Below are 25640 nucleotides of genomic sequence, written 5' to 3' on the forward strand. Positions count from 1 at the left end.
GGACCAGGCCCGGCAGTCCCCGAGGCCCTATGGGGGTTGGGGGCTGGTCACGGAGATGGGGGAGGGGGTTCCGTCACGTGTTGGTGAATTTCACCCTCCCAGCACCTTTCCCACGTTGAAAATGGGGTGGGATGGGGGTCAAGGGGCAGGAGGAGTAGGAGGAAGACCTGGTAACGAAGAAGAGAAATTGAGAGGCCCCCTCCTAAAAGAACTCAAGAATCAACAGAGAAACTGAGGCAGAGCTTGTGAAATGGGACGTTGAGGGGAGGGGGTCACTGCCGGGACAAGGGGGTGGGACAGAGTTGGAACGAGGAGCGAGAGACCAGTGACCGAGGCGGATGGCCAGCTGGGTGGGCCTGGCCCCCAAAGGGGACACCTGTCTTCTCTCTCCCTCTCCCACCCCACCTCCAGGCCCCTCTTCCTCAAAGTCCGCCCTCCCCCGCCACACCTGAGACCGTTTCTCGCTCCCGTTGCCCCAAGACGGGAGACCAGATCCCGAGGGGATCAAAATATTTAACAAGGCCTCCAACGAGGATCCATCTGCATATGAAGGGCGTCCTTGTTCTGCCTCCGGCCTCTCTCTGCTTCTCCCTCCTCCCCGCAGGCGTCTTCCCCGCCCATAAGCCCTCAGTGGCTTTTTGAGGTGGGGAGAGCAAGCCAGTCAGGGTTACAGAGGAATCAGCCAAAACATAACCGACAGGGGGGTGGAAGGAGGGCTGGCATTTTCCTGACCCTAGTGTATGCCAGGCAGATAACAGGTTATGGAGGGTTTTGTCCAAGCCAGAAAAGAGCTTGTTGTCCAATAGAACTGGGTTTGACCCTGGTTCTGTCACTTCTTGGCCATGCAACTTGAGGCAAAGAACTTTCCCTCTCTCAGGAAACCTGTTTCCTCATGGAGGTGTGGGGAGACAGCTTCTGACTCTTGAGCAGATGGAGCACCCAACCAGCGCTCCGTCCCCAGAGAGCATTACCAGTGAGGCGTGGAGTTGAAAAGACTTGCCATGGGATGTGGGACACAGAACAGAATCTGAACCAGGGAAGGCATCTCATCCATCCCTCTACCTCCTCTCCCCAAATGGAGGATGTTCCTTTGCTGACTCCTCTGACCCAGCCTGCAGTAGGTGTAGAGTAGGAAGCGTTGTTATGTTGGTTGGTATGAACCAGAAGCTTTTGACCAAGTGTGGGCTGTGGTCAACACTGAGAGCAAGGGGTCCCTGCCAACTCTCACCATGTCAGTTTATCACAGTGTGGTGCCCTTATTAGAACTGTGTTTCAGGACCATGAACAATACCCTCTGCGCTCTGAGATGGTCATTGTCATGGTCAAGCATGGCCTGTGTTATGTGGTTGACATAGGTCAATGTGCCCTTAGATCCATTTCCCGTCCTTCCCCAGCTCTGCTCTGTTTCAGGTGTGGGGCCCCTGAAAACTACATTTCCCAGGCTCCCTTGCATCCGGCTAGACTCAGCCAATGGGAGGCCTGAGGAGAAGTTGGGGTGGGGAGTGGGGAGAAGCCAGAGTGTTTCTCCCTCTCTCTCCACCTTGGGCATCTCTGGCAGGCACAGTTGTGTCTCCTCTGTGGTCTCAGCCCCCCTGGGATGGGAGTCCCCACTGTGGTTCAGCTCCTGCCAGGTGGTAGCAGGCTCTGGACTCTGGTAACTTCTTCCTTCAGCTACATCAGCTCTTGGGAAGATGGTGGTTGGCTACTCACTCTAGAGTCAATTCACCTCCCATTTATTCTTAAAGCTTAACTAACATCTCTGGGGCCAAATCCCCATATGAAACTTTGCTATGGAACCACCCGGTGTGAGCTTTGTTTTCCTGACTGGACCCTGGCCAATACATTCTACGCTGTGGTCATGACCACAGCCGTGGTCAGTAGCAATCTGTGTCCTGATGACGCTGTGGTCAGTGTCCTATGGACCTGGGATCTGTGCTGCCATCAGGATCCTGGTTCTACTGGGGTCAGCAGAGTGGTCAGTCATCCCCGGGTCATTCCTGGTTGTATTGTGGTCAGTGTGTTGGTCAGTTTCCTGGGGCTGTAATGTGCTCAGAGCCACAATCACTGTCCTGTCATGCTGTAGTCATTACTCTGACCTTGTTTTGGACAGTGACCTGGCCGTGCTATGGCCAAAATTATGGTCAGGTCACACACCGTGATCGGGGTCATACTCAGTGTCCTGATTGTGCTGTTGTCAGCTTCAAGGTCAGCACCATCATCAGCGCTGTGATGAGCACAGGTCTCCCTTGCTCTGTGGTTAGTGTAGTGGTCAGAATTGTGGATCATCACTGAAGAGAGATCAGCTTCTCAAGGACCTCGTGCAGCGAAAATGATGGACCAGGTGACTCAGGGGCTGGCGCTGGGCAAAGTCTGCTGTCCACAATGTCTGGAGGCAGGGCAGAGGAACATTGGGTCCCTGCCAACTCTCACCAGCTCACCATTGGCTTTTCCTAATTGGTGCTTGGGCAGCCCTTGGCTTTACTCTTCTGTGACCCCTTCCTGTGTCTAGCCAGAGGAAAACACATCCAGGCCTTTGTTTTCCCATACTCTGCACAGGGCCCAACGCAGAGATGACCAAAAGGAATTTAATGAGTGAATGAATCTATGCCACGCATGTCTACACATTCCTTTGCTCTTGCAGATCCCTCTATGTATTATTCAGAGGTCCTTTGGTAGCAAGTGGCAGAAAAAAAAATAGAACTGTCTTAACAAAAAAAAGAATATCAGCTCACGTAACTGAAAAAAAAATCCAGGGGTAACTGACTTCAGGCATGGCTGGATCCAGGGGTCCTGTTTTTTTTTCTTTTTTTAATCTAGATTTTATTTATTTATTTGAGAGAGAGAATGAGAGAGAGAGAGCACATGAGAGGGGGGAGGGTCAGAGGGAGAAGCAGACTCCCTGCCGAGCAGGGAGCCCGATGCGGGACTCGATTCCGGGACTCCAGGATCATGACCTGAGCCGAAGGCAGACGCCCAATGACTGAGCCACCCAGGCGTCCCCAGGGGTCCTGTTAAATCGTCAGGATTCTGTCTTTCTCCATTTCTTGTCTCCAAAGCATTATACTGGGTTATTTGTTGTGAATCTTTCCTTTCTCGTTAAATCCACATAGACAACTGAGGGTCAGTCCTGCCAGGGACCCTTGAGAGAAAGCATAGAACCTGTTCCTCATAGTTGTCTCACCTGAGGGGAGGGAGGTGGGTGTTTGTTCTCCAGGTCCTGCATGTCGCTGGGGGAGGGCTGTTCCCAGGGGCGCCCACTCTTCAGCATTTCTGGCCCGGCCATGTGTGAACTGAGACAGGAAGAAGTGTGCACAGGAATGTGTCAGGACCAAGGGGATGTGAGCAAGGCACTGACCTCATCTGCCTTTGTCCCATTTTTCAGATGGAGAAATTGAGGTTCAGAGAGCGTAAGACACTGGCTGAAGGCCACAGAGAGGATGTACAGCAGAGCTAAGACCATAATTTGGCTCGTGTCTGAATCCAGACATGAGGCTCTTTACGCTGTGGTTGCAGGGGAATACCTGGGCCAGATCCCACGGTGTCCACATGGCATCGAGAAGATCAGCCCCACCCAGGTGAGCTGAGCCTCCCAAGCCCATGTGTCTCCACAGGGATCATTCCAGTGCGCTCCAGGTCCAGGGCTCCCAACCCCGCACTTCCAAGTGCTCACACAGAATGGAGCTCAGCCCTCCTTCCATGTCCCAGAAGAGGTTCCTGAGCTCAGCACTAAACCCTGGGGGCTCCCCACAGACTGTCTCCATTGTTCAGCCCCATTCTTTCCTTCTCTGGGCCATTTCTTGTTTGTTTGTTTGTTTGTTTGTTTGTTTTTAAATATTTTATTTATTTATTTATTTATTTGACAGAGAGAGAGAGCAAAAGCAGGGGGAATGGCAGGTTGAGGGAGAGGGAGAAGCAGGCTCCCCACTAAGCAAGGAGCCCGAGGCGGGGCTCGATTCCAGGACCATGGGATCATGACCTGAGCCGAAGGCAGATGCCTAAACCAACTGAGCCACCCAGGCGCCCCCTCTGGGCCATTTCTCACTGCAGAACTGCAGCCACCCCTGGGACTCCTTCCCTTCTGGGCTTCACACACACACACACACACACACACACACACACACACACACACACACACCATGGACACACAGTCACCCAGGGACACCATACCAGGATACGTGGTCCAGGCACAACATCACACTGGGACAGAATGGTGTTATTCAGAACCAGCACACAAAAGCACATGCAACACACAGCCCGATACAGTGGACCCAACACAGACAGACCCCCCGATACAAAAAAATGCACAAAACCCACAATCCGGGCACACGGCTCGCACACACAGATCCCCACTGTGGACACGTAGTTCACGTATCAGCACAGCATGAAGACAAACAGCGCAAACACGGCATTCCGTATGGCCATCTGTAAAACAGCACATAGTTCATACGGGAACACATACACCAGCCTACAAGACAGTCACACATGAGAGGCAGGCAGTTCCTACCCAAGCACATGAAAGAAAAACACAGTTTGTACAAGAAACACCCAGAGACCTGCGAATCAGACCCAGTCACACACACAGATGCACGTTACAAGGCATACAGTTCTCACACACACAGAGACCCACAGGGACCCACAGACACTCTCTGACACGCAAAGCCCAGGCCAGGGCAGCGTGGGAATGAGGTTGTGAGAAGGGAGAGGTGAACAGAATGACTAAGGAGGCCTCTCTGGGGGAAGGAGGGGGGAGAAGGAGGGCGGGCGGGCCTGCATCCAGCACATGTGGTTCCCATTACTGGCCTGGGAATTGAGGGATGAGTTGGCGGGACAAGGAGACCCAGCATCGCTTCCCAGCCCTGCCAAGCCAGGAAGGAGCGAGACCCTAATCAAGGTTACAGGCCGGGAACTTGGCTCAGAATCACAGCAGCTCCTACCAAGAAGGGTCGACCCTGAGCCAGACCTGGCAGGGGCTCACTTCAACCCCTGCAGCAGCCTGAGGAAGGATTTCATAGGAGAGGAAAGTGAGGGGCTCAGAGAGGTTAAGCCACTTGCCTGAGGTCACACAGCTAGGAAGTGATGGAGCTAGGATTGGAGTTCAGGTCTCTGGGCAGCGCTGGCTCAAGCCCCAAAGTAGACACAAGTGTCCTCCATTCATCCACAAGTAGAGCCAACGCACTCGCTTCAGGCCCAGCCTGCCCTGAATTTGTGGCTATGAGCAAGAAAGCCTCTGCCCTCAAGTAATTGAGAGTTTTGTGGATGCACAGAGGGGCAGAGTTCTCTGAGCTCTGAGCGTGTTTGGAGGGCCCTGATCTAGCCTGGGGGTAGGGCAAGTCAGAACCAAAAGCTGCGTAAGAGCTGGCAAGGGCTCAGTGGGCAGAGAGAAGAGCAGATGCAAAGTCCCTGAGGCTGCAGAGTGCAGGTTAGCTCTCCTATTTAGGGATGCTGACAAGTGAGGCCAGAGCCGCCAGACAGAAAGACTTGGGGCCCGACAGGGAGTTCTGGAAGCTTGGAAGAGCAGGAAAGGGTATGGTGTAGTTTGGCCAACTAGCATGAAGATTGTACCCAGGACAGCTGAAGATGTGCCTTCCCCATAACCCTGACTTTCCATTCGTCTGTATTCATACACCCCAGAGACATTTATCCATGTGCACAAAGACACATGCCAGGATGTGTGAATGGAACAAAATGGAAAGCACCTAAAATTTCATGAGTACAACAGATAGCTATGCTGAGGTAAGCATTTAAAAAGACAGGACTAGAAATACTTGTGTCTGCACAGAGAAGTTGCAAACGCCTCTGGCTGAGCTAGCAAAGCAAGTTGCAAAAGAACATGTTCAATATTGTACCAGTTAGAGATAGTTTAAGAACTTGCCAAAGTATGTGCATCATCCATGGTTACAGCCCCCCTGGATTCAGTAAACACGGAGAAATACTCTGAGGACAGAAGTTCCCACATTCAAGGGAAGAGAGAAATCGGAAATCATGTTTAATGGGTATGGAGTTTCAGTTCGGGAAAATGACACAGTCCTGGAGATGGACGTTGGTCATGGTTGCCCAACAATGCGAATGTACTCAGTGCCCCAAACTAGACACTTAAAAACGGCTAAATGGTAAATTTTATGTGAGGTATATTTTATCGCAATTAAAAAAAATTTTTTTTTAGTTCACACTCATTTGCCCATAGTGGGGAAAGGAAAGGCAAACTATAGCAGAAATGTATACAGGGGTGTCAAATGTGTGTATGATGCTTTATTTTTAGGCGGGGTGGTGGGCATGTGTTTATTATAAAGTTCTTGCTATATTTTTTTTCTTTTTTCTTTTTTTTTGAGAGAGCATGTGCACACACGCACGCGCGCGCGCACACACACACACACACACACACACACACCTGAGTGGGGGGGAGCAGAGGGAGAGGGAAAGAAAAAATCTCAAGCAGGCTCCATGCCCAATGTGGAGCCCAAGGCGGGGCTCGATCTCATGACCCTGAGATCATGACCTGAGCTGAAATCCCAAGAGTCAGACATTTAACCAACTGAGCCACCCAGGTGCCCCTGCAGTATATGTATTTTTTATAATAACACTCACACAACCTGATGCTTAGGTGCTATTATTCACCCCACCATCACAGCTGTGGAGACTGGCTCACAACAGTGAAGGTCACACTCACCCCAGCGGAGGAGCTGAAACTGGACCAGATGGCTTGGCTCTAGCCAGGATACCACACCGCCTCCATACACCTTCCATATTTCATTCATCGGCTTCGTAACACTAGAAATGTATCCAAGAAGAGGTGGTGTCTTGGAGGGGGCGTGGGAAGGGACATGAGGAACTTTCTGGGGTGCTGGAAACAGTCTACATCTTGTTTAGGGTATGTAGACATTTGTCAAAACTCATCAAACGGAACACTTAAGATCCGTGCAAACCAACGTTTAAAAAGAAATGTACCCAATCCAGCAATCCCACTTCTGAGCATAAGTCCAAAAGAATTGAAAGCAGGGTCTACAAGAGATATTTGCACACCCATGTTCATAGCAGCATTATTCACAGTAGCCAAGACTTGGAAGAAACCCAAGTGTCCATTGATGAGTGAACGGGTAAACAAGATGTGGTGTACATACTAGGTAGGAATAGCATTCAGCCTGAAAAGGAAGGGAAACTGACACATACTACAAAGTGGAAGACCCTTGAGGACATTATGCTCAGTGAAATAAGCCAATCACAAAAGACAAATACTGTATAATTCTACTTATATGAGGTCCCTAGAATAGTTAAATTCACAGAGACAGAAAGTAGATGGTGGGTGCCAGGGGCTGGGGGATGGGGAATGAGGAATTATTTACTGAGCACAGAGATACAAGTCTGTAAGATAAAAAAAGTTCTAGAGAGGGGCACCTGGGTGGCTCAGTCAGTTAAGCATGGGACTCTTGATTTCCGCTCAGGTCATGAGCTCAGGGTTGTGGGATCGAGCCTCGCTCAGTGGGGAATCTGTTTGGGATTCTCTCTCTCCTTCTCTCTCTGCCCCTCCCCCTGCTCTCTCTCTCAAATGAATACATAAATCTTTTTTTTTTTTTAAAGTTCTAGAGGGGCACCTGGGTGGCTCAGTTGGTTAAGTGTCTGCCTTCAGCTCAGGCCATGATCCTAGAGTACTGGGATCCAGCCCCGCATCAGGCTAACTGCTCAGCAGGGAATCTGCTTCTCCCTCTTCCCCTCCCCCACTCATTCTCTCTCTCTCTCTCTCTCTCTCTCTCTCTCTCTCTCTCTCCCTCTCAAAAATAAAAAAAATAAAATCTTTAAAAAATGTTCTAGAGATCTGTTGTATAGCAATGTGAATATACTTAACACCAATGAAGTGTACACTTAAAAATGATTAAGATTCTAAGTTTTGTTATATGGGGCGCCTGGGTGGCTCATTTGTTATGCGTCTGCCTTCAGCTTGGTTCATGATCCCGGGGTCTTGGGATCAAGCCCCACATCGGGCTCCCTGCTCGGTGGGGAGTCTGCTTCTCCCTCTCCCACTCCCCCTGCTTGTGTTCCCTCTCTGGCTCTCTCTCTCTCTCTCTCTGTCAAATAAGTAAATAAAATATTTTTAAAAAATAAGTTTTGTTATATGTTTTTTACCATGAAAATAAGATAAAAAAATAAAATTTATTTATCTATTTATTTATTTGACAGAGAGAGACAGCGGGAGAGAGAACACAAGCAGGGGGAGTGGGAGAGGGAGAAGCAGGCCTCCCGTGGAGCAGGGAGCCCGATCCGGGGCTCGATCCCAGGACCCTGGTATCACAACCTGAGCCGAAGGCAGACACTTAACAACTGAGCCACCCAGGTGCCCCTAATTTAATTTTAAATTAAATTTAATTTAATTTTAAAAAAAAGATCTACCGAGAGGGGAAAGCCTGTATAAAGACAAGACCAGCATCAAGGAAGGGGCAGGACAGCCTCTCAAGATCAATCTGGTCCTCTGTCTGCTCAGCTTCCCCCGTCTCCCCAGTATCCCCATTGCCACTTAGGGTACAGGCCCACCCTCTCAAAAGGAAACTGTGGTGTCCGGGGCACTCTAGACGCAGGGCACACGTGTGCTCTCGTGTGGACAGGCCCTTGTAAGCTTGCATGGCCTGTGCCTGTTTGTGAGCCTGTACCTTGTCATCTGTGTCTCTGGGTCTGGCTGTGTGAGAAGTCACATGACACCGTCCCTCTCTCTGAATGAGCCTCTGCTCCAAGGATGCCTCCTCCAGGCAGCCTTCCCTGACCACCCTGTCTCAAAGAACACCTCTTCTTGTCCTCCTCTTTGCCTTCTTTTTCATCATAGCACCATTTGACACAACATATATGTATTTGCTTACTGCCTGTCAGCCCCACTTGAGTGTTAACTCCACGAGGGCAGAGATCCTTGTTTGTTTCCCTGCTGGATCCCCAGACCCTATTAATAGTGCCTGGCACAAGTAGGTACTTAATAAATATTTGTTGATTGAATGAATGGATGAATGTGTGGTGTGGGGAAGGGGATCTCGGAAACGTCTATGGCATCAGTTTAGCTGAGCCTGTGCGTGCAGTTTGTGTTGGAGGCTGGTGTCTGTGTGGGGTTGTGCGTCCCTCTTTCTGCCGGGCATGTAGCAGACCCCAGGATGCAGCGGTTCTGGGTGTGACAATGGGGATCTCAGGTGTGGCTGCGCATCTGAGTGTGGGTTTATGGACATGGCTCTGTGTGTATGTGTGAGGGCGGCTTTGGTGTGTGTCCAGGCACAACTGGATGTGTGCACCTGTGTGTGTGGCCTGCTATGCGTGTCAGCATGTCTGGATCTGGCTGAAGGTGAATGGGGATTTAAATTTAATGTGGGTTGGCCTCTCTGAGTCTGCCTGTGGGTTTGGGATGTGACAAGATGAGGGTCTGATTCTCTGCGCCGTTGGTCGGTGTATGTCACCGAGCATGAGTATCTCCAATGGTGTTGTGTGTATGCGTAAAATTCACTACTCCACCCACCTCCTACAGCCATGGGTGAAGCCAGAGGTGGCTCCCACACCGGCTGCCGTGCCCCAGCCCCAGTTCAGAACCCAGACCGCGTAACCGCTCAGGGAGCGCAAGTGGTGTGATTAATTCTGGCCGCTGAATATGCAAATCAGCTGGGGGTTTTCCCAGCAGCCGCCTGGGTGCTGGCGATGATGCTGGGTAAATTCACAGAGCTGAGCGTGAGGCCCAGAATTCCCTCCTTACACCTTTGTCAATTACCTTAATTCGTAGGGCCGAGATTCTAATACTTTAACCAGTTTTTAGCTAGTTAAAGAGTACTCATTACACTATTAATTGTTCCTCCCCTCCAAAATACCTGCACCAGGTGGGCCTGGAATTGCAGAAGCAGAGGCCAGTGGACCTGCATTACCAGATGTAATTATTTAATTTTTTTATTTATTTACACACACACACTCAAGCCGGGTGGTGGGGGAGGGGCAGAGGGAGGAGAAAAAGAATCCCAAGCAGGCTCTACACCCAGTGCAGAGCCTGATGTGGGACTCAATCTCGTGCCCCTGAGATCATGACCTGAGCCGCAATCAAGACTCAGACGCTTCACCGTCCAGCCACCCAGGCCCCCCAGATGTAATTTTTTTTAAACGTTGGAAAAAATTCCCGTAAAGGAGAAGATGGCTTTTTGTTTAGCAAAGTCTCTAGTTCCAGACTCCGGGCAAGTTTACTCTACCTCTCTGTTACTTCTGTTCCCTTACCTGCAAAACGGGTATAATAATGGAACCTTCCTCAAAGGTTGTAATAAAGAATAAATTAATTCATCCAGGGAAAACATCTGATGAACAGGACCTGGCATGTAGATGCTCAATCAGTGGTCATTGTTATTAATAGTGTTAGTTGAACTAATCATGGATTGTGTGGGTACAAAGATTTGGTCTACAAGAAATGTTGTGAATGGTTCTGCATAAGAAAGTGAGATAAGTTTGATCTAAGTGTAGACAGTCTTAGAGGAAAGGAATGGGGAGGGTAGGGAGTGAAAGATGGCAGAGGGCAGCCCAATCGTGGGAAATCCAGACTGGGGAGGAGCATACCACCAGTGACAAATTCATAATGGTGAGGACTTTTTTTTTAGGATTTTATTTATTTATTTGACAGAGAGAGACCCAGCGAGAGAGGGAACACAAGCAGGGGGAGTGGGGGAGGGAGAAGCAGGCTTCCCACTGAGCAGGGAGCCCGATGCGGGGCTCGATCCCACGACCCTGGGATCATGACCTGAGCCGAAGGCAGACGCTTAACCTACTGAGCCGCCCAGGCGCCCCATGGTGAAGACTTAAGGATAAGGATGTTCAACATTAAATTCTAATCTGCTGATGTTGCTACAGTGGGACTTCCTGGTTTGCACACATGCTTACATGCTGACCTTCAGTAAAAATTGGATTCGTTCACTGTATTAGGATAATTAATAATAGCTGCTGTAACAAGCAACCTTTAAACATCTCAAGGGCTTAATGCAATCAAGTCGTTTAACGGAAGTCTCCTTGTAGGATTCCTCCAAGCAGTAGCTCAGAGAAGTTGGCCCCTTTCTAGACCCATATGAGACACTCCCATCTTACTTACAGATGTGATCTCCAAGGTCATCACAGAATGAAAGAGCTCAGAAGATCAAGCAGGAGGTTTTATGGTTACCCACATCCTACTGGCCAAGACCCAGGCGCGTGCCCCAACCTAACTGCAAGGGAAGCTGGGAAATGTGTTCTCAATTAGGAGTGCTCAGGAAGAGGAAAACAACACATAGCATTGGTGTTACCATATGTGTTGAGTTAAGAATGTTTGGAAGAGGAACTAAATGGGAAGCAGACCTGGGTGTACATTTGGATTGATAGAACAGTGTGAAAAACTCAGCAAAAGCAACAAATCAGGAGAAGACGTAACCAGGGGAAACACCATCCCCTCAAGAGTCATCATCGGTATTTCAGGGTTTCTGGATTCTTCACTGTGTGGGGGATACTTCCTCAAATTTCACATGGCTTTTCCTCTCCTCCTTCAGGTCTCTCTGCTCAAATATTACCTCTTCAGTGAGATCTCTCCTGACCACCTGCTTTCAAATATCCACCACTCCATCACTCTGTATCTTGTTTGATTTTCCTAAAATCATACTACATAGCTATATGTTTGTCTATTCTCTATCTCCCTCAGGAGTAAGATCCTGTAAGGAGTAAGAAAGACCACATCTTTCTTCTACCCTAGCATTTGGAACAGTGTGTGGCACTGAGTAAACCGTCAAGAGAATGAAACAAGTGAATGAAAAAATAAATGCATCTATCAATTCCTGAGCCCCAACATTCTTCATAGAGTTAGGACCCAGTAATGTTTACTGAATGCATGAGGGAACCCAGGACAAGCATTCAGATGGCCTTATGGGACCTGGTAGCAGAGGTAGTAGGGTAAGCCCTGGCTTTGGGGAGACAATCCACCCCAACCTGAAACCTATAACTACGCAAGCCCACCTGACCCAACTCAACTCACACCAGCCCTCCATCACTCCTAACTCAACTCAATTCAGCAATGTCCATCAACCGATGAATGGATAAACAAAATGTGATATATCCAGACAATGGAATATGATTCAACAATAAACAGGAATGAAGTACTGACACATGCTGCAACATGAACCTTGATCCATTATGCTAAATGAGAGCAGACAGATCCAAAGGACCACATATTATTTGATTCCATTTACATGAAATGTCCAGAATAGGCAAATCCATAGAGACAGAAAGATTAGCGGTTGCCTACCACTGAGAGGTTTGGGGGAAATGGAAAGTGACTGCTAATGTATATGGGATTTCGTTTTGAGGTGATGAAAATGTTCTAAAATTGATTGTGGTGATGTTGCACAAGTCTGTGAATATACTGAAAACCACTTAATTGTATACTTTAAATGGGTGAATTATATGGTAAGTGAATTACATCTCAATAAATCTATTTAAAAGAAAACCTCAACCCACCATCTAACCCCCAATTCAAGCTACCTCAAACCCAACTTTCTTCTTAACTGGTGCCATCTTGACTTACCAAACTGCCAATCCCCACTCCCCATTCACAGCAACCCCTACTTACCTCTACTCCGTTCATCCTACTTCCCAAATCAACCCTCATTCCTGTCAATCCAACATCTAATTCCAAACCCTGACCTCAATCCACTGATGGCCCAACCTCCAACTCAGCAGATCCCATCATTAATCCACAACCTTAAACTCATTCAACTCACTCAAACCAACCTCTAGACTCATCTTCAATCTATCTTCAATGTAACTCACCCAATACCTACCCCCCAATATCCAGCGCACCTCAAGGCTCCACTTCCAACTCAATTCTCTCTACCCCCAACTCATCTCCTGAACTGCCACCCACAAGTTTCACCTCTAGCCATTTTATATCAAACCCAAACCACATCCCATGTCACCTCTTGATCCATTCCCTCACCCTCAGCTCAGCCAGTGACTCCAGGACTAATCAAGGTCAACATGGAGATCTAGCTATTCTCTCTCCCTCCCCCCCCCTCTTTCTTTTTCAAAGTTTGAGGTCTTCCTAATAGGTTCACAATTTTTTCCAGCTTTATTGACATAGAATTGACATATGATATTGTGTAAGTCTAAGACATACAACCTGTTGATTTGATACACTTGTATATTGCAAAATGATTACTACTATAGCATTAGCTAACATCTGCACCACATCACATAATTACCATTTCTTTTTTTATGGCAAAAACACTTAAGATCTCTCTTAGCGATCTGGCGATTTTCAACTTTTCTTCTAGGGGCCTGAATTGGTAAACAGACCCAACATCTTCAGTGAGTACCATTATAATTGGATGCCCCCACCTCCCAAAGCCACCTCTACCAAAAGACACAATTAAGACGGGTGGGGGCAGATACCTCAGGTGAGACAAGAGCCTGACCTTAAGAAAGATATAGCCAGCACTAGATGAAAGACACAGGGACACAGTTCACTGGTTTATTCTCAGACTTGAGATGCCAAACATGCCCTATGGCCCTGGAGTGGGGATCATGCTAGAATCTCTCTCATCATATCCCAGCCTTCCCTAAGGAGGAAGCAGATTAAATATACAACAGAGGGGATTTTCCCTTTTAATCCAGACCCAGGTATAAATAGGGCAGCACCATTAGGATCCTGATTCACCCCCACCATCTTGGCCCCCATCCCACCTGGCATGGCAAGGTGCGTTTGGGGAGATATGGGTGGGGGGCAGTATTCAGAGCTGGGCGGAGGCAGCAGAAGGAACACACAGCTCAGTCCAGGGAAGTCCCACTTCCCTCTGTAGTCTGACTTCAGTTCCTTCACTGTGAACCCACCTGAAAATAGGAATGAGTGAAGGGGTCCCAGCCTGGGATCAGGAGACATCCAGTGCTTAACTATTGGAAAGGGTAGCACCACAGGGTGTTGAGAGCACTGCCCAGGGAATGGGGAGGCAGGTGTGGAGGGGGGGGCATTCATCAGCTCTGAGTTAGAAGTTCATTGCATGGGGCATCAGGGGTGGGGAGGTGAGGATTGGGTGGGCATAGAGGGGAGAAAGAGCCAGACTACAGTATGTCAGCTGCGGTGCAGTGAGGAGGAAGCCGGACTCTTGGGCCAGGGGTGTGCAGCCCCCCAGCCCCCTGGAATGGAGAAAGAATATTGCTTGACCGTGAGGAGCAGACTCTCCCCTGGCTCCACAGTCACAGGATACGATAAATATGATGGCTTCAAAGCCTCAGCACCAAAAGTGCCCCGTGGGGGGCTCCCTCATTGTCCCTCCCACCCCAAGACTCTCAGCTGCTAAAACAGACAGGGCCCAGTTCAAACCCAAACTTCTGGTTCGTCTGGCCAAAGTCAGTAGCCGCCACATCCCACAGAGGCAGAAAGCCCACTCGGGAAGAGCTCAACTCCAAGAGGGTCTTCGTCTGTCCCTTCCGGAGCTGACCACGGGAAGACAGAATGGCGAGTTAGTAGGAGGGCAGCCAAGGCCCCTCCCCACCCTGGCCAGCCCCTGCCCCTCCCCTTACCCGGCAGCCATCATAGGGGACAGTGATGGTGGCTGCTGCCGTCTGGTTGAAAGACAGCTCCTCCCCGTTGGCTCCCAGGAAGCGGAGGGAGCGGCTGTGGTCCCCTGCAGCTTCGTCCAGCCAGGCGGCAGAGTTCTGGCAGGAGTAGGTGAAGCTCTGGCGGGCCGTGGCGCTCAGCAACTTTAGGAAGGTCATCTGGACCACACTCACCGGGGACCCATCAGCGTCCACATAGGAGAACTGGGGGTGGGACAAAGCAGGAGGTGAGGGTGCCCCAGTCACCCCTACTCTTTCTGAGGAACCAACCTCCCAGGTTCTCCAACCTGCCACCTCTGCCTCGTCCCCTTCTTTGGGTGGCCCCACCAGCCATCCAGCACCCATGGTTCCCTTGAGAGCCCCTAGGCACACGTGGCTGCTGAGCACTTGAAATGCACCCAATGAGGTGGAAACTGCTTCAAATGTTAGTTAATTGTTTGATTTGAAATTATTTAATTATTTTGTTTTACTTTATGTAATTCATAACTAATAATTGAGCCTCAGCCCAGTTATCAGAAAACTTAGGTGTGGAACAACTTGAGTATATGCGAATCTACCTTTTCAACGGCAGATTTTATGAAATCTAAGTATGGATCAAGAACTTCCAATGAAATTTAGTACCCAAATTACAATGCGCTATAAATGTAAAATACGCATCAGACTCTGCAGAACTCGGAGGGAAGAAATTTAAAATGCCTCAGTAACCTTTATATTGCTATGACACTCTTTTAGATGCACTGGGTCAAATAAAATATATTATTAACATATCATGGGCTTGAGATAACTGCCTGGGTAATACATCCCTTCTGGCTTCCTTTTCTTCTCTGTTTCATTTCCACGTTCCCCGACTGATATTTTCCACAATCACCTCCCAGATAAAGTACTTGCAACCGAGTCTTTGTCAAAGGGTCTGTTTTGGGGGAACCCAAACCAAGATACCCCCACACTGTATTATAACTTTGTTTCTTTGGTTATTGTCTGCCTGTTTCCTTGGTTATGCTCCTGGTGGAGTATCAGCTTCATGAAGTCAGGAGCTGGGTTTTATTTGCTGCTACCTTTCTGGTGCTTAGCATATACATGTGTGTTACATAAACAAATCCCAAATTGAACCCAAGCTCCCCCCACCCATCAAGGCTGTTCCTCTTCTCATTTACGTATCTCAGAATCCCCCCAGGCACCAGCCCGCCAACACTCTCCTCCCCGCCCTCCATCTCAGCAATGACTAGGTCCTATTGACTTCCTTCCTAGATGTTCCATGCCATGCCCTCACCCCCGGCATAGCACCAGCTCCAGCCTGGACTACCTCTTCACTCTCTTGGACCAACATACCTCTTCACTCTCTTGGACCAATATACCAGTCTCCTCCACCCCATCCTCACCAGTCCCAGAGGCACTTTTCTAACAGAGAGATTAGATTTGGGTCCTTCCCTCACTTAAACACATCCCATGGCTCCCCACTGCTCACAGGTCTTTCTGGGGGAGGTAGGCCTAGCCCTCACCTACCTACCCCCACCTCCTTTCTTACCACACTCCCCTTCACACTTTCTAGATCAGAGCAAGTGGCTTTCTCCTGAAATTCACCAGACCCTCTTTTAACTCTGGGCCTTCGTGTATGCTGTTCCCTCTACCTGTGACACTTTTCCTTGCCCTCCCTAATTTGCTGACCCAGCTCATTGTCCAGGCCTCAGCTGATCTGTGACTGCTACCAGGAAGCCTCTGGCACTTCCAGCACTGCCTCTGGATTTCCACCATACCCTGCGCCTCCTCCATCACACATCTGATGCTGCCCCCGCCCCCACCGAGCCTGCAATCACCATGAAGGCAGGGTTGAGTCTTCCCTCTTCCTTTCACCCCTCAGAGCCCCGGCACCAGTTCCCACCAGGTTTCATACTATCCCCCACCTCCGCCTCCAGCAACTCACCTTCTTCCCTCGACGGAATGTGCTATACCAGTTTCCCGGCTTTTCCCTGGACCAGGAGGCCATTTTTACCTGGGGATGGGAGGGTTTAGTCAGCGTAGAAGATGCCCTGGGTGCCAGCGAGGTCTTTCCTGCATTTACCTCCCCACACCGAAAGTTGCAGCCTGTATAGCCAGGACTCTTGGGCTGTTCTCTGGCCACGGAAGTGAGCTTGGCTGGTGCGCCAGGCAGCCCAAGGGACTGGGGGTCCCTGCCCTCTGAGGCAGCCCTCAACTAATGACTGATAAGAGTTGGTGGATAAACGCCTGGCTCCCTCTCCCGCCGGCGTCCTGGAAGTCCCCCAGTAGAACTGAGCCTTTAGTGCCCAATGGTGACATTTTAATCTGCATTGGCCGCCTCCCCCAGCCCCTCTCACTTCCCTCCTCTGCTCTCCTGGTGCCTCCTGAGATCTCCTCCTAAATCAATGACCTACCCTCAAATCCTTGTCTCAGGGTCTGTGTCTGGGGAACCCAACCCTGGATCATTCCTCAGTCCCGTCCCCAGCACCTCTGGGCAGGACAAAGATGAACTGGTGAGAGCAGCTCAGGCTTCAGGTACCAGCAACCGTTTAGAGGTCAAGTCCTACACGACTTGGGAGTCTAGGCTTGTCTAAATTCCCATGGGGGTGGGGGGCTTGAGCTCCTACTAAACCAGGGCTCTGAACAGTCAAAAATAACAGGGCGCCTGGGTGGCTCAGTTGGTTAAGCGACTGCCTTCAGCTCAGGTCATGATCCTGGAGTCCAGAGATCGAGTCCCACATCGGGCTCCCTGCTCAGCAGGGAGTCTGCTTCTCCCTCTGACCCTCTTCCCTCTCATGCTCTCTATCTCTCATTCTCTCTCTCTCAAATAAATAAATAAAATCTTTTAAAATAAAAAAAAATAACAAAAAGCAGTAAGAAGGCCATCAGCGTGCATTTCTGCAGGCTCTGTGCTGGCTACAGGTCTTAGCGGCCGTAGAGAGCACAGCACAAGTTCATGTTTTATCAGCGTTCCTGACACGTGCATCAGCACCTCAACTGTATAACCATCCTGAGGCAGATACTGTCTTGATCCCCATTTTACAGATTAAAAAACTGAGATGCCATCTGTATCCCAACCCAGGGTTCTAGAGCTGGTGCTGCTCGCCCGGGGCCCTATGCTGCTGAGCCTGGTGCTTGGTGTGGGAGGCTGAGGCTCAGGGCTCCCTGAGAGAGAACCCCAGTGTTCCTGGGAAACCACGTGGTCTCACCTCCCAACCCACAGCCTGGAGGGGAATGAGTCCGTGGGCCTATGATATAGCAGGTCAAGAGGTGGTGGTTAAGGGCTGGGTCTCTGGAGCCAGCCTGCCTTGGGGTCATCCCATCACTTCTCTGGGCCTTAGCTTCTCTCTCTGGGGATGATGGCACCTGCACCCCACACCAGGTGGCCAGATTCAGTGCTAATGCAGCCAAGTGCTTAGAACAGCCTGGCACACATACACCCTATTTAAAGATTTGCCACCATTTCCACTTTCTTTACTAGATTTTTTTGGTCTATCTTTCCTCATAGAAGGTAAGCTCCATAAAAGCAGAGTTTTGTTTTGTTTTGTTTTTGATTCTCTGCTGTAGTCCCAGCCCTTCACAGGACTTGGCATACAGTGGGTGCTCAATAAATGTTGGCTGAAGGAAGGGTAAGGTCCCAGACAAAGCCTGGTATGTGCGTTGGGTAGGGAGGGGAGGCAGGGGATATAGCCTTTGGTGACGGGGAGCTTTGGGATGGTTTCCCGAGCCCCATTTCTTCCCCATCTCCTCCAGGCACTCACCATCTCAAACTTCTTGTCAGGATAGAGGCAGGTCTCTCCTCCTGCCGTGAAGTTGCAGAAAACCCTGAGCGAGTCCCTCGCACAGCCCTGGTTGGGGTCAATCCAGTATTCCCCTGCCGCAGAGCCAGGTGGGTGAGTGAGCAGGGGCGGGACCCCACAGGCTTCCTCCCCACCCAGCCAGGGAGGGACCTCACCATCAGGCAGGTGTGGGTGGTTGCGGTGCAGCTCACTGCACACAAGGCCCGGGCGCTCAGCCGTGCCCGGAGGGCGCCGCATCTGCTCCAGCTCAAAGCCCAGCGAAGTGAGTGAGGCCAGCACCTCCTCCAGGCCGCCCTCCGGGGCCTCTAGCGCCCCTGGGCCTGGGAGAGAGCGCCGGCGCCGGAGCAGCCCATGCAGCTCAGCTGGGGAACCCTGAGCAGGGGTGGGGATGGAGGGGAGGAGAACAGAGACACAGGAGGAGAGACAGGAAGAGAGACAAGCCAAGATGAGAGAGACATGGGAGGTAAAGAGACACGGGGTTGGGGAACGATAAGAAAGGGGAGGGAGAGATACACAAAGGGGCGGGGAAGATGGAGAGGCAGACAGAGACAGAGACAGACACACACAGGAGGGAGAGACGAAAGACCCAGAGATGGGGAAAAGCCGAAGTAATAACACAATGAAGGGGAGATCCACAGGTGAGGCAAGGAAAGCAGAGAGAGAGAGAGAGAGAGAGAGCATGCACAGAAGAGAGAGAGAAACACAGACAAAACAGGGGAACAAGTATTTGGAAGAGACAGCAAAAGGCCAGGAGAGATGAAGAGATGGAGAGAGACAGAGAGAGAGAGAGATGGTGGGGGAGACAGAGCCAAGCAAGATGAGACCCAGTCAGAGCCCCCATGGGTGTCCCCCTAAACCCCCAACACAGCCCAGACACTCCTTCAGCTTTCAAGGTACCTCCTCCCCACCTGCAGGCCCTGAACACCTGCCGTGTGCCCCACCCACTTCTGGGCACTGGGGGACCCAGTGGGACACTCCAACATACTCCCTGGGGAACTTACCGGGGGGCCGGGGGGTCCCGGGGGGCCAGTATCGCCACGGGGACCAAAGGATCCCTGTAGGGAGAAGTGACTTGGGAGTGAACTCTGTCTGTGGAGACCCGTTCCTGCCAACACACATACACACTCACACTCACACACACACACTCTCACACACACACACGCACGCACGCACACACACAGCACTGGGCGAAGGACATGCACAGTTTAGCACCAAGTATAAAATGCACATTTTCTTTTCATAGTTTAACATCTCTGAAATTAACATCTTAACATCTTTGGCAAATCATAGTCTCCTTGTCAAAACTGCTTTCGTTCATAGTAGTTTCTAAAATAATGGCGCATCTTACAATTGATGGCATCTTAGATTTGATAAAATACAATGGTAGGTGTTGAATAAATATCCATCGAACGCATGATTGATTGAAAAACGAACAAATGCAAAGGCACTGAGGGTGTGGTGAAGTTGAAGGGGGCGGGAAGCCGGGATGTGGGAGCCCAAGGGACAGCGTATACTCACCGGGGACCCCTTGGAGCCTTTCTGTCCCAGAGGACCCTGTGGGGTAGAGACAGAAGGGCTGGAGTCCCAGCTGGCCCACCACGGTAACCCCACCCCACAAACCCCTCTTACTCACCGCCACGCCTGGGGGCCCAGGGTGGCCCAGAGAGCCGATAGGACCGGGGGGACCCTGAAGAAAGGACATCAAGGTCATCATTGATGGGGCTCACCCCTATGATCCAGGCACATCCCCCAGACAAGCCTCTAGTCCCCTCAAAAGAACAAGCCACAGACACAGCCTCCAACTTGCAAATCCCAGATAGAGTCCCCCATTTTCCCCAGACACAACCCCCATCATTCTAGACCCAGGCTTCCCAAACGTGCAGTCTCCAAATAAGCCCCAGTTCTGCCTCCCCACCCACCCCTTCCTCTGAACACATTCTCCCCACTTGGGATAGAACTCACAGGTTCTCCCTGGGGTCCAGGGGGGCCCTGCACGCCTGGCAACCCCTGATCCCCTTTCTCACCAGCTTCCCCAGGGGGGCCGATAAGGCCAATTAATCCAATGTGGCCCTGGAAGACAAGAGAGGTACATATGGGGAAAGAAATATGGTTGGGGGGATGCTGGTGGACTTTTCTTCTAGAGCCTTGGGGTAATGAGTGTGGGAGCAGAGCAGACCCCAACCCGCCAGCCCTCTGGCCCAGGAGGGAGGTAAAGGTGGAGGAGATGGGGCAAGAACAGTGGAAGGATGTACCCTTACCTTTTCCCCCTTGAGGCCAGCATCCCCCTTCAATCCTGGAAGGCCAGAGGGCCCCTGGAAGGAGGGTGAGGCTCAGTTAGTGAGTCTCAAACATGAAATCTCAAGGTTCATGTGGGTGATCAAGGGATAGTCAAATAGGAAATTACCCAGGTTTCAAGTGGGAACTACCAGGGATGGGGTCATGGGGATGGTCAGGAGAGAGGAGGAATGACAAGGGATAACGAAGGGGTTGGAGCATGGCCAGTATGGATGGTCAGTGGTCAGGATCAGCGTGGGGGGTCAGGGTAGACTAGCAAGACAGATGGTCACTTTGGCCTATCAAGATGGAGTGTCACTGTGGTCAGTACGAACCACCAAGACGGAGGCTCAGTGTAGATGATCAGTGTAGACCATCAGGATGGAGGGTCAGCGTGGCTGGTCAGGGTAGACCATCAAGACGGAGGGTCAGTGTGGTCGGTCAGGGTAGACCATCAAGACGGAGGGTCAGCGTGGTCGGTCAGGGTAGACCATCAAGACGGAGGGTCAGCGTGGTCGGTCAGGGTAGACCATCAAGACGGAGGGTCAGCGTGGTCGGTCAGGGTAGACCATCAAGACGGAGGGTCAGCGTGGTCGGTCAGGGTAGACCATCAAGACGGAGGGTCAGCGTGGTCGGTCAGGGTAGACCATCAAGATCAGTGGTCAGAATAGATGGTTAGTATAGATGGTCAGGGTAGACTGAGGATGGATAGTCAGTGAGGGGGAAGCCTGCACTACCAGCACCCACAGTCACTAGATGGTCTCTGGACACCCAGTGTGGTTCTCAGTGCCAGGACATCCGGGACAAAGAAGTCTCTTACCAGGGGTCCAGGAGGGCCCATCTGCCCAGGAGGTCCCAGGAGGCCTGGTTCACCCTAGGATGAAGCAGAACACGGGGATGCTGCCCTCGGCCAGAACTCAGTGTGGATGCCCCCACACCCCGGCCAGGGTCAGCCGCTCCAGATTGGGATGAAAAAGTATAGGATAAGAGAATACAGAGAGGGCCTGTTCCCACCCCACCCCATCCCTGTTCTCGCCCCACTTACCACAGGGCCGGGGATCCCTCGAAGACCCTCAGGCCCCACACGTCCAGGGGGCCCTCGAGCCCCCACTGGGCCTGTCATCCCTGGGGGTCCATCAGGACCTGACTCCCCCTGATAGACCAGGGCAAGCGAAGAGGAGAAAGAGTCAGAGGGAAACTTTCTCCTGACCTCCAAGTCAACAACCATCAGGGAGGAGGGGGGTACTGGGACACCCATTCTGATGGTCCAAAAAAATACTGGTCAAGTGTCAGCACAGGGACCTTCCCTGGGCGGGGGTACTCACCTTGGCCCCTTTCTCCCCTTCTCTGCCTTCTCGACCCATGCGGCCTGAAGGACCCTGAGGAGGGAAGGAGTATGTGGCGGGGGGAGCTTTGGGGGTAAAGGGGGCCTGTGGAGGTGATAGGGGTCTGTGGAGATGGGTGGGGCAAGGATGGAGCCAGGAGGCAGGTCTCACTCACCCTCTTGCCAGGAGGCCCAGGGGGGCCAGGTTCCCCAGAAGCCCCAGGTGGACCCTATGGATATATAACAGCACCAGGATGGTATTAGCTCATGTTGGTCGAGCATGACTATATTTCAAGATGCCTCTGATCCAGATAGCCTTCCCCAGACATCATGCCAACACCAGCCATCTCCCACCTCGTCCTTGAAGCCGCTCACATTCATGGTGAAGCCTCAGAGAGGCGAAGCAAGTGCATCTACAGGGGTCCTGGGCACCTCATCCACCTACTTCCTCTGACTCCCCCGGTTCACCCCGGTTCACCCACTCACCCACCCCAACGCCCCCCTCTACCAGCACCACACCCTCTGCTCCCCCACTCACCGGTCCCCCAACATCACCGGGGTCTCCCTTCTCTCCTGGGGAGCCATCGATACCCTGTGGGGGGGGGGCAGGGATCATGGAGGCACTTGAGAATTTGGGGGGGAAACGTGAAGGTTACTTGCCCCACTGACCTTGCACAAGTCTGTGGAGGGTGGGGAGATGGGAAAAGAATTAGGAATATGTGGGGGCTTGTAGGGGGGCGCCTCATACCCACCGAAACTCCAGGGTCTCCGGGGGGTCCTAGATCTCCTGGGAGCCCAGTGGGGCCCTGGAAGACAGAACGAGGAATAATCACCTCTCTGAATTATCAGGCATTCATTCATTTATTTGACAAATGAACTGCCCCCAAGCACAGCTTGGACTGCTGAGGATATGCTAGTGAACAAAACACAAAATCCCCGCCCTGGGAGAGTGAACATTCCAGAGTCTAATGTGTCCAGGTGCTGAGCTAAGCCCATGACATGCATCACTTCACTTTGTCCTCCAGGCAACTCCCAGCTCAGGACTCACAGATGGGACTGACCCTCGGAAAAGGGGTCAGATCCAACCTGAGGTTCCATAGATCCTGAAGCTCCTCACTGCCCTCCCACCCCACCCCAAGCCCCACTGCGGTGGTGGGAGGGCCTCAACCACCACCCTAAGGCCAAATCCCACATCAGCCCCAACTCCGGGCATCAGTGTCAACAGTTCCAACACTTTCAGAATCTTTCCGTGTGGGAGCAAGTTGCACCCCATACAGTAACATATAACCATTCATTCGTTCAGGATTCAGCCACATTCTGGGTTGCTCGGGGAGTCAGCACATTGGAGGAGGAACCCCCTCAATAGAAGTTAGGGAGCAGGTTCAAGTGGACGCAAGTGCCCCTCCCCGATCTCTGCCTCCACCTCTCCCGGGACTCACCACGTTCCCTTTGGCTCCATCCTCTCCAGGGGGGCCTTTCTTGCCTGGGGGTCCAGCAGCCCCAGATGGGCCTGAGTCCCCCTTTTCACCAATTTCTCCCTTGGGCCCCTTTGCAGAAACAGAGGTCAGAGGTCAGAATAGCCTGGACTCTTTAAAGGTCAATGGTTAGCATCCCTGGACTCAGGAATCTGGGTGGTCTGGGACTTTCCTGGGGCCAGGGGTCAGAGGAGCTAGACCCTCTGTCCAAGGGTCAGAGGTCAAAGGTTATCTAGGATTTATCAGAGTCAGGGGCCAGGATGGTCCAGTTGCTCAGAGATCATGACCAAGGCTGGTCTAGCCCACATGCCACACTGGAGTGAATTAGGAAAGGGGATCCCTCTGGGAAGTTCATCCCCCACTCTGGGTTCATGGCTTGGATCTGAGCCCCTACCTGCACCCCCAGCCCCACACCCTCCTGTAGGTGTACAACCTGAAGAACTCTATGTAGCAGCCCTATCTGAGACCTTCCAGGGCTCTGTCATCAAGATAACTATGGGTATCCCATAGGTCCTGGGTCAGTGGCTGACTCAGGCCTGCCCAGAGGTCAGGGTGCCCCCAGATGCCCAGGGCTCAGGGGTTCCCTGAGATGGGTGCAGTCACTCACAGGGATGCCTGGGGTCCCTGGGGGTCCTGGGTCTCCAGCCTCCCCTGGCTCACCCTGCAGGAGGCAAAGTCAGGGTAGGGAGAGGTCTGATAATGAAGCACAGGGAGGAGCTCCCCAGAACAGCCACCCCCAGGCAGGACTGGCTGTGCCTCCCCCACCCTAGGCAGCCCCCTGCCCCCTTTCTCTCACCTTCTCGCCCACAGCGCCCGGCTGACCAACTCCCCCAGGCAGCCCTGGAGGGCCCTGGAGAGACAGCAAGAGGTACCAGTGGGACTGTGGGATCCCAACAGCCCATTTTTGGGAAATGGAGGGCCCCACCTCTCCGGCATCCTGCCCCATCCCCCACCGAGTCCTCACCTCTGATCCACTGGGGCCGTGGGGACCCCTAGGCCCTGGAGCTCCGTGGGGACCCTGTGGGACAGTCAGCATAGCATCCGTGACCTCAGCACTCCCCAAAGGCACCACTAAGCACAGACACCAGCCTTAATGTTGGTGACTGGCATCACCTTAAAATGACACTGTGCCCTGTGACTCCGCCCCCCCCAGAACCGATGTAATGGTCACCACCACTCTGCTACCCTCTTCCCCCTCCCACCTTCCCCAGGTTGTCCATACCATGGACCCCACGTCTCCGACCTCCCCTTTCTCTCCAGGAGGACCTGGCAACCCCTGTGGAAAAAAGAAGAAAGATTGGAACACAGAATGCAGGGAAAGAGGCCACGCCCCCAGACGCAGACACCCACCTGCAGGCCAGGGGGGCCAATCAGCCCCACGAAGCCTCTCACTCCGTCATCTCCTTTCTGCCCAAAGAGGCCTGGCGGTCCCCGGCGTCCCTGAGCCCCATCTGCTCCCTGGGAGAAGGACAGAAGCAGGGCACAGGTAGGGTCTGGGTCAAGGGTTGGAGATAGGCCCAGGGTCAAAGTGAGGGCTGAGGTTAACAATGACAGTCAGGGTTGGGATTAAGTTTGGAAAGGGTCAGGGTTGGACTTGGCGTTGAGGGGAGCAGGCCAAGGGTCAGAGTTTGGGGATTAAGTCAAGGGCTGAGTCAAAGTTTTCATATGGGCATCGGGTGGTGAGTTGAGGTCAAGGTCATGATGGGGCTGAGACGGAATTTAGGGTTGAGTTTGAGGTTGGGGCCAAGGTCAGATTCAAAGTTTGAGTTCAGGTTTGGGGTCAGCATTGGAGGGTGGGTCAGAGCTGGGGTTAAGGATAGGATGGGGTCAAGTTTGAGTTGGGGTTGAGGTTCAGGTCGCGGGTCGGGTTAAGACTGGGACTGCGAGGGCCTTCAGGATTCGGGTTGAGATTGGGATCGGGCCAGATTCTGGGGGGGGCTCCTGTTGGCTGTCAGCATGGAGCCAGATTCTGGGGGGGCTCCTGTTGGCTGTCAGCATGGAGCCAGATTCTGGGGGGGTTCCTGTTGGCTGTCAGCATGGAGCCAGATTCTGGGGGGGCTCCTGTTGGCTGTCAGCATGGAGCCAGATTCTGGGGGGCTCCTGTTGGCTGTCAGCATGGAGGGGTAGATCAGGGTTGGGGTCGAGTTTGGGTCTGGGTCACGGAGGAGAACCCTGTCCCTTCCTACCTGGGATCCGGGGGGGGGGGGGTCACAAAGCAAGGAACAC

The 25640-nt window shown here is 52.0% G+C and overlaps 1 protein-coding gene across 6 annotated transcripts in view; it reads right to left on the reverse strand.

Moving 5' to 3' along the window:
• Positions 1–13061: 13061 nt before the first annotated feature.
• COL5A3 (collagen type V alpha 3 chain) overlaps positions 13062–25640 on the reverse strand; it is a 37149-nt gene continuing 24570 nt past the window's right edge. For 4 of the 6 annotated variants that reach the window (XM_027586301.1, XM_027586299.1, XM_027586304.1 and 1 more), the window contains 22 exons: positions 24765–24872; positions 24637–24690; positions 24379–24432; positions 24211–24264; positions 24022–24075; positions 23379–23486; positions 22692–22745; positions 22478–22531; positions 22116–22169; positions 21941–21994; positions 21661–21768; positions 21436–21489; positions 20600–20653; positions 20304–20411; positions 19975–20028; positions 19860–19895; positions 19343–19396; positions 18497–18713; positions 18303–18415; positions 16487–16555; positions 14530–14769; positions 13062–14442 (listed from right to left, as the gene is read on the reverse strand). In XM_027586301.1, coding sequence (XP_027442102.1) covers positions 14296–14442; positions 14530–14769; positions 16487–16555; positions 18303–18415; positions 18497–18713; positions 19343–19396; positions 19860–19895; positions 19975–20028; positions 20304–20411; positions 20600–20653; positions 21436–21489; positions 21661–21768; positions 21941–21994; positions 22116–22169; positions 22478–22531; positions 22692–22745; positions 23379–23486; positions 24022–24075; positions 24211–24264; positions 24379–24432; positions 24637–24690; positions 24765–24872 — 1902 coding nt within the window. In that variant the 3' untranslated portion in view covers positions 13062–14295. Of the gene's footprint in view, positions 14443–14529; positions 14770–16486; positions 16556–18302; positions 18416–18496; positions 18714–19342; positions 19397–19859; positions 19896–19974; positions 20029–20303; positions 20412–20599; positions 20654–21435; positions 21490–21660; positions 21769–21940; positions 21995–22115; positions 22170–22477; positions 22532–22691; positions 22746–23378; positions 23487–24021; positions 24076–24210; positions 24265–24378; positions 24433–24636; positions 24691–24764; positions 24873–25640 lie in introns of those variants that run through there. The other 2 variants (XM_027586300.1, XM_027586302.2) reach the window with 2 other exon arrangements.

This window comes from Zalophus californianus, chromosome 1 (genome assembly GCF_009762305.2).
Source record: "Zalophus californianus isolate mZalCal1 chromosome 1, mZalCal1.pri.v2, whole genome shotgun sequence".
In the NCBI taxonomy this organism is placed as follows: domain Eukaryota; kingdom Metazoa; phylum Chordata; class Mammalia; order Carnivora; family Otariidae; genus Zalophus; species Zalophus californianus.